The 11,084-nt window shown below is 51.9% G+C and overlaps 1 protein-coding gene across 1 annotated transcript in view; it reads left to right on the top strand.

Annotated features, from left to right (window-relative positions):
- Positions 1–5,081: 5,081 nt before the first annotated feature.
- CHSY1 (chondroitin sulfate synthase 1) overlaps positions 5,082–11,084 on the top strand; it is a gene marked incomplete at its 5' end in the record, with an annotated part of 76,247 nt that continues 70,244 nt past the window's right edge. Inside the window, one exon of the mRNA XM_082488556.1 lies at positions 5,082–5,344. Coding sequence (XP_082344682.1) covers positions 5,082–5,344 — 263 coding nt within the window. The remainder of the gene's footprint in view (positions 5,345–11,084) is intronic.

Raw genomic sequence — 11,084 nt, 5'->3', positions numbered from 1 at the left:
TATCGGTTTAAGTACTGGAACATTCAGAATTAAAGTTTCTGGAGCCCTTGGGAAGTAGTTCACTTCTTTAACTGGTATTTTAAAATACGGTGAAGTATATATAATGTAGAAGGTACATTCTGTAAGCATTAGAGCGGGCTCACCACTGTGGAAAAAGTGGACACCAAAACCGATGGGAAAAATGAGTGGTTATAATGCAAGATAGTCCCTCTTTCCTCTATGGGGTAGAGTCCCCTATGTGGAAGGAAATTTTTTTCTTTTGTTTTTAAGCTGCTTTATTCCAAAAAGATAAAACTTGTTCTGTACAGTTCGCCGCTTCAAGGACTTGGCTTTTTCAGCGTTTAAAACCAGGATGACTCTTTTGTTAATCTGATAATGAATCTAACCTGCGTGGGCCTGTCAGGTGGGCTGTCGCCAGCCGGGCCGGGTGCTGATCTCACTGGTGTGAGTGGGGTGGGAGCACGGAGACGGAGCGCACACGATGTGCATCCCCTTCGGGTTTTGGAGAGCCCTCGGAATATTTCCTCAAGCGACTCCACATAGAACAGAAAATATGCTGCATAAAAATGTGTTCATGCTTGCATACAGCGTTATATGTGAAAAATACCATGTCTTTGAATATATAGTAGCCATAATATATAGTGTCAACTATTGATTGAGACTAAGAGCTGTCTTAGTAGGGGAAGGCACTTGAATGTGATTACGCAGACCTTTCTCTGCCAACCAGATTAAAACATATTCTAGGCAGGTAATGGCAGGGTTATAATTCAGTTGGAAGTAATAAGATGTGGTCTTTAAGTTTTCCCTTAATTTGCCTTTTTTTTTTTTTCTTTTTTTTCTATTTTTTCTATAGTGGAAACAGCAGCTGCTCTATGCAAGAATGGGGGAGGGGGCAGGAGGAGCAGTAAAAGAGGCGCTTGCCCATCTAACACTTTTGAACGTGAGTTTGGCGCAATAAATCAAATAAAGCGAGGCACTGTGGTGTGCTTAGGGAGGCTCTGTGAGCATCGCAGCATTCCCAGGTGCTGCCCCCTCTTTACAGCCGGACATCTCGGCCTTATAGCCGGTGGTGTCATCTCACGTGGCAGCAGTGTGACCTCTGAATGTGCCTCCTCTCCGAGTTAACTCCTGGCACCAAGAAAGCGCCCCTTCCTTCTCCTGCCCCTTCCCCACGCGCTCTTTGCTCACCCCCTGCCCGTGGCGAGGTCCGGGACCGTAGTCGCTCTGGAGGTGCGGGGAGGGGGGAATGCGCCAAACGAGAACTCGGGGCAGAGGAGATCTAACGCGGGGAGTGTGCTGCTCCGCTTCATCGTTTCCATGTGTGCTGAAGTCGCATGAAGTTTTCAATTCTGATGACTAACTTCTTTTCTTTATGGGAAGGAGCCAACTGACAGCTCCTCAGCCCCAACCCTTCTCTTTTTTATTGCCTTTTAACCATGCTAGCTCTGCCTTTTCCTGTAATTCATAGGCCACAGCGGCTTTCCCTTGAATCAGGAGATTTTTATTGCTGATTTGGAGCACGCTGAGAGTAATCCTGTTCCTGCTCACAGACTTGCCACATGTCCCTCTTTTGGAAAGGAGTGGCCTTATTTTTTATTTTACTTGAATGTCTGTTGGTGTCCTGTATTTCAGGAGCTGATGCTCAGGCTTGAGGGGAGACGCAGACTTTGACAAGGCCCCTTTTGAAGAAGCTTTTGAAAGTGGAGTAAGAGATCACAGAATCACAGAATGGTCAGGGTTGGAAGGGACCTCTGGAGATCACCCAGTCCAACCCCCCTGCCAGAGCAGGGTCACCTACAGCAGTGGCACAGGACGGCGTCCAGGTGGGTTTGGAATGTCTCCAGAGTGGGAGACTCCCCCACCTCTTTGGGCAGCCTGTGCCAGTGCTCTGCCACCCTCAAAGTAAACAAGTTCCTCCTCATGTTAAGGTGGAACTTCCTATATTCAAGTTTGTGCCCGTTCCCTCTTGTCCTATCACTGGGCACCACTGAAAAAACTGTTCCCATCCCCCCGGCACCCTCCCTTTAAGTATTTGTAAGCATTAATAAGATCCTCCCTCAATCTTCTTTTCTCTAGACTAAAAAGACCCAAGTCCCTCAGCCTTTCCTCATAAGAGAGATGTTGTAACCCCCTCATCATCTTTGTAGCCCTTTGCTGGACCCTCTCCAGCAGCTCCCTGTCTTTCTTGAACCGGGGAGCCCAGAACTGGACACAGTACTCCAGATGTGGCCTCACCAGGGCAGAGTAGAGGGGGAGGATGACCTCCCTTGACCTGCTGGCCACACTCTTCTTGATGCCCCCCAGGATGCCATTTGCCTTCTTGGCCACCAGGGCACATTGCAGGCTCATGGGCATCCTGTTGTCCATCAGGACTCCCAGGTCCCTTTCCCCAGAGCTGCTCCCCAGGAGGTCAGCCCCCAACCTGTACTGGTGCAGGGGGTTCACGTGTGCAGAGCGGCACAGGCTGAGGATAACCCCAGGCTTCGACGAAAGGGATCGGGGCACCCGTAGTTAGAAGTAATAGTAAAGCATTGCAACTGCTGGGAAGTAGAAGAGAATTACAGTAGGGGTTGGGGGGGGATTTCTCCATATGGAAGGGATGGAAAGAACAGTATAGCAGAAAAGGTTTTCTTGGTATAAATAGCGGTTTGGGATTATTTTAATAGGGTGAACAGAGGTGGCTCGAGGATCCCATTCCCTGTTCCCTGGAGGAAGGTCTCAGGCAACTTTGTGCTGGTTTCGTCAGAGCAAATGTGGGGCTTCCGGCCAGCCCCAGTGGCCGGGCACAGCCGAGGGTCTGTGCAATGCCTGTCTGGGGTGGGAAATGCCTCCGTGCCTCCTGCGTAGTCAGCCTCCGAGGGGTCCTTTGGGGGATCTTCATCAACCTCTTCTCTGCCTGGTGGCACACATGAAGCTTTTGGGAAACTGCTACCATTCACCACACCCAAACTAGTGCTGCGTTTGTGACCCTTCCCTGTTTTTTTACAGCTCTCGAAGGCACATGGCCTCGGCGTCAGCAGCTCTTCTCACCTTCCAGACAGCTTTTGCTAAGCCATGGTGCTCCTGTCCTTCCCTGGCTTTAACCACCGCCCGTCTGTTCCAGCTTGGACTTTTCTTCCTTTCCCTCTCTTTCGCCATTTAGTTCTCTTCTCTTCCTCTTCCCACAAATACACATCTCACTTAATACTTCTCTGTTCTGCCCATGGGTGACCGAAAGGAGACGTCCTGCTGCTCTTTCCTGTTAATTGCTTGTATTTCTTTTCAAGTTTCTATTTATGTTTAATTTTATTTTTGTTTAATACCATAAATCGTGGTGGGTCTTTCCTGGTGTTTTTTGTTGCTCCTGACATCAGAGTTCATCGGTGCTGACCTCTGAGGATTGCACCATCATGAGAGCAATAAAACCCCCACAAAAGCATTTTTTCAAGACGTATCACCAAGTTTGTTAGATAAGCAGATTGTGGAATTACCTGCTACTTCTCAGAAGCATGAGAGTTACTGTAAAAGGGTTCTAAAAACCTGTCACGTATGGCTCTCTGACCTACTAATGTACATTATTAACTCGATACAGTGTCGTCTTTGGCGACAGTTCTTGCTCAAGAGCAGGCTGCTGTTACGCCGAGACTTTTCTTCTCAGCTTGTTGTGGGTGACACCACAATATAAATAAATTTTAAAATGGGAAAGACTGGCAACTGGAGACGCAAAAGTCGATAGGAAGCAGAGGAAAACATAATGATAAGCAGGAGGTCAGTGGGTTGTACTAGTTATGTTTCTTCTGTGAAGAGTGGAGGGTTTTTTTCCTGTAAAATGTCAAGGGTTTGGGGCTGCAGTATTTGAAGCTGAAGTGCTCTGTAGATGAAACGCACGTGGAGAGTTAGTGTGGACAAAGAAAAAAGAAATCTTCACCCAATACAGCTAACGTCTTCACTCTCTCAGCCTCCGGGTGGAAATAGACTGACCTATTTCTGGTCGGTTTAATTAGTAAGGTGGGAAAAAATGGAGAACTGCCTATGCTTTCGCTCCCCCTGGCCCCAGAGCACGTGCGGCAGGAACGCATCAGCGGCGGGTGCACCCAGGGCTGGAGGGCTGCTCCGCGCTGCCGTGCCTCCCCTCCGGCTCTGCGGGCCGAGGTCTGGGGCTCGGGCAGCAGGGACCGACCGCGCAGAGATGGGAACGGTGCATTTCTGGCTGCCCAGGTTTGGCATGAGCCATGCCGGGTCTCTGCCAGGATGGGCGACGGACATCTGGTGCCTGTGCTGGGTTGGGGTACCAGTCTCCCAGTGCCTTCCCATCCTGGTCTGAAGGGCCGGGCTGGAGTCCCAGTCCCGGTTCCGCAGTTAGGGGCCTGTGCTGGGGTCTCAGGGCAGGGTGCTGGGCTGGGGTCCCTGTCCCGGGGTTATGTCTGGGGTCTCGGTCCCCATCCCTGGACCCGAGCACCCGTGCTCTCTCGGGCTCCTGTCCCACCCAGCCTCTTGGTTTGGGCAGCTGGGCCCAGGTTCTGGGATGCCGGGCCAGGGTCCCTGACCCTGGTGGCCCTGGTCTGGGGCACTCGGTCGAGGTGCCGGTCCCTGTCCTGTGGTCACATCCCCGTGCGGTGGTCTCTGAGGGGTCACGCCCCGGCTCCCGGTCCCTCTGCCCACCGCGGGGTCCGGGCCCCCACCGGGGTCCCTGTCCCGGGCGGGGTGCGCTTCCCCCCCCCCCCCCCCCCCCTTCCGCGGGGCGGGAGGCGAAGGGACCACCGCCGGCTGCGCGGGAGGGGGGAAGGACACGACGACACCGATCTGCCTCCCCCCACCCCCGCCACGGGCCGGGCGGGGCCATCGGCGGCGGCGCGGGCCGCACACGGCGCCTGTGCCGAGGGGCAGGGCCGGGGAGGCGGTGCGCCCCCTTCTTCCCTTCCCCTCCTCTCCCTCCCCTCAGCTTCCCGTCCCTGCCCCCTTCCCCCCATGGCGGCGCTGGGCGACACGGCGCGGCTGGCGGCGGCGGCGCAGCGCGGGGCGGCGGCGGCGCTGCTGCTGCTGCTGCTGCTGCTGTGAGGAGCCGCGCGGGGCCTGCGCGGCGCGGCGGCGGGCGGGCGGGCATGGCGGGCCGCGGCCGCCGCGCCTGGCTCAGCGTCCTGCTGGGGCTGGTGCTGGGCTTCGTGCTCGCCTCGCGCCTCGTCCTGCCCCGCGCCTCCGAGCTGGCGGCGGCGGCGCGGCCCCGCCGAGCCCGCCCGCAGGGCTGCCGCCCGCCGCCCGCCGCCGCCCCGCCGCGCCGCCCCGGCCCGCCGGCCCAGAGCTTCCTCTTCGTGGGGGTCATGACGGCGCAGAAGTACCTGCGGAGCCGCGCCGTGGCTGCCCACCGGTGAGCGGGCGGCGGGCCGGGGTGGGTGGGGGCGGCTCCGCTCGGCTCGGTTCGGCCGGGCTCGGCTCGGTTCGGCCGGGCTCGGCTCGGTTCGGCCGGGCTCGGCTCGGTTCGGCCGGGCTCGGCTCGGTTCGGCCGGGCTCGGCTCGGTTCGGCCGGGCTCGGCTCTCGGCGCGGCCGTTTGCCCTGTGGAGCGGCTGAGGTAAGACCCCCTGGGGCGGGAGGTCTCCCGCGGAGGGGCCCTTTCGGCCGGGATTCCTCCCCCCGCCGGCCCGGGGACCGCTCGCCCTTCCTCGGGGTAGGTGTGAGTGAGCCGGGGGGACCCCTCAGAGCACACTCAGACCCGGCTCTCCTCGCACCGGCCCCGGCGCAGGGTGGGCAGCGCTGGGGCGCTCGCCGGGCGGCCGGGCCGGCTTGTGGGGTGAGGGAGAGAGGTGCCCCGAGCTCTCCTCCGCTGCCTGGACGGGTCGGCGGAGACGCGAGGGGTCGAGTTGATGCTGATGCTCTCACACGGTCTGGTTGAGCAGGTACCCGGCAGGCAGAGCCAGCGGTCTTGCCTGAGGGTCGGGCAGCCCCACCGTAGCGAGGGGAGCAACTACCGCCCGTCAGTGGGGTTGTTGAAGTGCTTCCCTCGATGCTTCTACCTTGGGCACGGCTGCATCACGCTGGTGCAGTCCTTGGCTGCTGCTTCTGAAGAGATTCAGCAGCCTGATGATAATAATAATAAAGTTTGGAGACTGCTGTAACCCCCTGGATAGGACAAAAAGACCACTGTGCCAAGCTGAGCGTGTGCTTAGGAATGAGACTTAGAAAATGCATCTGGGAACAAAGAGTAGAATGAGGCTTTGCTCACCACAGCTGTCGCTAAGGCTGGACCAGGTAGCGAAACAGCTCGAGCAGGGAAAGTCAAAATGCTCCTAGCTTCGTGCTGGTGAAGCTGGTGCAGGGGGAGGGGCCTCTGAGCCATGTGTTTATTACCTGAGCGCGCCTGTTTTTGGAGCAGGGACAATCTTTGTGCTTTGCATTGCATGCCGCTCACTGTGGCCCGCGGCGTGGCCTCCAGCCATGGCTGGGTATCGCTGTGAGCACTGCATGCTAACGGGACTCCCGTCCAAAGCCTCAGCAGCATTGGAATAACCATCTCTTCTGTGAGAGACGTGTCTGTGGCTTTGGAGAAACTCTTTGCACTGCTGAAATATGCTTATTGCTCTGGTGTTCGCGCCAGCAGGCAGTGCTGAGAGGCTGCACGGGAAGCCTGTTTGGGGAAACCTGAAAGAGTTAAGAGCTAAAATGTCAGCTCGGGTATACCCTGGCTCCGATTGAGCGCTGCACAGGCAGTGCCGTCGGAGGAGCAGCCAGGAGCTCTGGGGCGGATCTTTCTTTCCCCTTTAGTCTCGTACTAGAACAAACCCTTCTCCATCTCCTGCCTGCCCAGGTTGAAAAGTACTTGGCCTTAATGGCCAGTAGGAATGGCAGAATCATGCATGACTGACCTCCTCCCCCTGCCCAGCCCCAGTTTTGGGAAACGGTAGCTTGTCTTTATATCAGCATCAAATGCAGTAAAGTTGCTTAATTTAGGCAATCTGAAGCATATTGTCCACCAACGATGGTTTTAATGGAAATTTAATTCCTTCTTTCAGCAGTAGACCTGTAATTAAGTTACAGAGAGTGTGTGATTGATGCTTTGGAATGGGTGAAAGAATCTGTTTCTTCAGGGTGATCTATTCTTCACCGTGTGGGATGGAGCATTTTGGATTGCAAATCTCATGAGCCGTGTAATTCACATTTACATACAGAAAGGCTGGAGTCATGTTGGGACATAACATTACAGGTTTTATGGCAGAATAGTTTGTCTAGCATCCATCAGATTTTGCATCAAGAGTTCAAGAAAGGGAAATTTATCACGATACTGTCCAGAAATGAGCGTTAGTTGTGGAGCTTTTCACTTTGCTGGTGTGGGAAGGATTCTCATCTGTGGCTTTGCCCATGCTTGCTGAACAGTCCTGTGCTGTGGCAGAGCTGGGTTTACAGAACCAGATCTGCAACATCTGTTCGCACAAAAAAAATGGCTAAAGATGCAACTTAACAAATTCAGCTAATGGCATCGGGCTCTTTCAGCCCTCGGAAGGAGACCTGAGTATCGCTTTTTACTGCACTGCTATTTTGGTTTAACCTCTAGAGATGATGTCCACTCTCGGAAGGGATGAATAAAGAGACCTCTTAACGTTGCGGTAGGGCTAAATGCATTTTTCTCCCCTCTGTTGGTAAAAGAAACGAGCTAATGTCCTGGTGACAGGAAGACGTCTTTGGGGAAAAGTGGGGAGAGGAAGACAAACCTGAAATCTTAAATGGCTTTTGATTGCCATGAAGTACTCAAGCAGACAATTGCTGGGATTACTACATTGACAAAGCATCCTGGTGAGCTGAATCGCTGGCACAGCGAGTGAAATGGGAAGCTGCTAGCAAGGCATTCCCGGGGTGGCAGCGTGTGCAGAGCCTTGATACCACGCTAGCCAGAGCGCTGAAAGGAATTAGGGATTCATAAGCTGAATACCTCCAAATTGCAGTGGCTCACAGGCCATTTACAGACACAGCTAAAAGGGACTGGAGCGGAAAGCATTTGCTGATCCTTGCTGCTGCGAATCCAGATAGGGTCTAACAAGAGGGGAAGCAATCCACTTCCTGAACATCAATCATGAGCAAAATGACCACTGCAAGACAAAACGGGCCTGCTGGATTTTCAGGAGACGCTGGCTCTTTGAAACAGTCGTGCTTTTGTAGTCTGTGAGGCAGAGAATGAGCTTTAGATCTACAGGTTTTCGGAGGGGAGATTTGTAGCTTCAGCGGTTATTGCGTCTGACAGCCAGGTTAGCAGAGCTTCCCTTCCAGGAGGCCGGTGAAGTGCAGCAGCAGAAACTGCGGTGTCACATCAAAGGACAAGAAATAGTCAGGAAAAGAGCTGTGCAGGAGGGAGTTAAGGTATAGCTGGAGTTCAGGGAAAGTGCAACAATATGTGCTAATGGTTTTGCAGTTGAGGGGAGTTGTCCTGGAAGAGCTGCAGGAAGGAGAGGATGGCAATAAATAGCCTCCCAGAAGATTTAAGTTTGCTGTCTCAGGAACAGAAATATCAGGCAGTTAACTCTTTTTTTTGGTGTGTGTGTGTAGCAACTAGATTTCCCAGGAAACATGGCAAGAGACTAGTGTGAATGCAGTTAATGACGAGATGTTGGCCTTTGGCAGTATCTCTGCAGGAACACAGCTGCAGTACTTTTCAGTTTGGGACAGTCCCTACAGCACCTTGAAGTGCCACGAGGCCACACATGGGAGGACCATGAATGATGCTGGGGCTTTTGCTCAGCCCTCCTGCTCCTGTGGCAGAAGGATGCCCTTCAGGAGGCTCCATTTTGAATGTGCTACCACACTGTTCGTGGTGGCTTATAGGAAACAGACCGCACTGGAATCTAAATACCTGAATGCTTGGAAAAGCTTAAGTGAAAGGCAGCCAGAAGGATTTGGGGTCTAAAGGAGTTTGTATTATCTGTCTAAGCCTGCACTAGCTGCTGCAGAAGCATAATACAAAACACATTTTTGTGCTGCTTTTAAATTCGGGGCCTAGGTCGAGGCTGTTGGGTGGTATTCGGTTTTGGTCCTTTCTGGTTGCTAGTGAGGTAACGGGACGGATTGTGGAGCGTGCACTCTTACCTCTCGGGAGGAGGCTGTGTGAAGTGACTTCGAACGTTGTGACAGCGCGATACTTGTTTTGCTTAACCTATCGATCGTACTGCAGTATTGCAATAGTGAGAACTTGGTGTGTCCTGCTCTTGTATCCTCTAGCAGAACCATGAGGTACTCAGGCTTCCTGAGCAGTAAGCAGTTAATTAAAATTTGCAAGAATGTTTAAGGAACAGTATGAAACAAATACAGTGAAAGCAACTGGCATGGATGCAGGGGGGTTATGGAGAAAGGAAGTCTCCTGTATACCCTAAAATGGCCATATGGCCCAAACCTCTGGGACACTTGGGCTTCGATCTTAGTATCGGTGTGCCTACGGATGATGGATCCGTTTCTATCCCTGTTTCCACAAGGAAGGTGGATGGATATCCATGGACAGAAAAGTGGCATCACTTTAAATTGGAGGAGTTTAATTCAGAGGATTTAAGGAGCTGTGGAAGCTGTTTGGGTTCTCTGTTTAAGCTAGATACCAAGCTGTCCTGCAAAAATTTGAAAGGAACTCTCCCTTAAAATCTGAATTCTGTAATGCAGATCTTAACTGACAAACTCTTTTAAACCTCTCTGGAAACTTAAAAAACCAGCTTGTTTTTCTGACCTCTTGTGATGATCATCTGCAGTACCACATGCAGAAGCAGCGTGCTGGTTTTCTTGCTCAGATCTCCTAGCTAAGCTGTGGTTCATTGCTTCCCCTGTAGCAAGCGTTGCTGGAAAGAAGGGACCTTGAATAACAGTTACGCAAAACTAGCCCTAATTCAACATGAAATTTAGCTGAACCAGGTGTTGAAGAAATCAGTCTTTCAGGTCCATTTATTTTGCTGAGTTCTTCACAAATTAATGATTTTTCTTCAGCATAATTATATAAGATGACTGTTTCTCAAAACTTTAAATTTTCTCTGATCTTCTCTAAGGGAGGTTCCCAAGCTGTAGACAAAACCCAAATCTATTTTTTGTAACCGTCTTCAGTTGGGTCTCTACAAAGGGAGCACTGTCTGCCTAATGCTGCTGCCTGTGCTTCTGCCGAGTCTGCAGGGCTGATAACAAAGCAAGGTAGTACAAATAAATAATAAACACTCAAACCTGAAGGTAAACCATTCTAGGTCTGTGCTCCTTCTGCGCCAAGCTACGATTTTTAAACTACTTCTTAATTTAAGAAATTGCTTATTACAACATCTAGTGACTATAGTAGTGGTCACTTTTTAGATAATACTGTTTGGGTTTTTTTTTAAGACTCTCTTTGTGCACATAGTTTTCTGTATTGCATGAATACTTGTACCAACTGTGACAAAATCTTTGCACCCAGTTTGCTTGTGACTTGCACAGATTAGGGTACCCATAGGATATCCAGTGTGCAAAACCAGTTAAGGGGTGGCAAAATTGACTTGGTAGCCACCAATACTGGAGCAGTCCTGATGTCCTCTGCTAAGAGGTTTCTTCTAAGGAAGCGTTACTTATTTTTTCTATGTTTGTGTTACTTTAAATTGCACTTTGATTCCCTCATCAAGGCTAGCTTCTAGTTTGTTGGTGTTATGTGCCCTGCACACTGAGAGAAACCAGGTCGCACGCTGTCATGCGTGCTTCAGCGCTGCTTCAGGGGAAGGTAACAGAGAGCCTTGCCATCCTGATTCGTGCACATCCTCCTGTTTAACGGAGCAGATTCAGATTACACGGAGGAGATAAGGTTGGGATCTGTCAGAGCAGTTCAGTTGCTGAGTTTTTTGATGACCGGTTCAGTACACGTATCAGTTGTATTCAGAATCTGATATTTCTCTCTGGACAGAGTCGAAATGGCCTAAAGTCGGCTGAGGCAACCAGTCTTCACTGCAGTGCAGATGCAGGAGCCTAGTGGCAGAAATTTTGTGACCACGTTTCCTTTAAACAGCTGAGGGTGACAGGGAGCCCTTGTGAGGGGAAGGAGGGCATCAGGTTTTGCTAAAAATATTTTCCCTTGTTTTTTTTTTTTTTTTTTTATTATCAAACTTCAACATAATTCTCAGATGCAGTCTGCAAG

Source organism: Vanellus vanellus (genome assembly GCF_965231255.1).
Source record: "Vanellus vanellus genome assembly, chromosome: 11".
Lineage (NCBI taxonomy): Eukaryota > Metazoa > Chordata > Aves > Charadriiformes > Charadriidae > Vanellus > Vanellus vanellus.
Note: the sequence above shows the minus strand (reverse complement) of the source record. Positions and strands in the feature narration are given on the sequence as shown.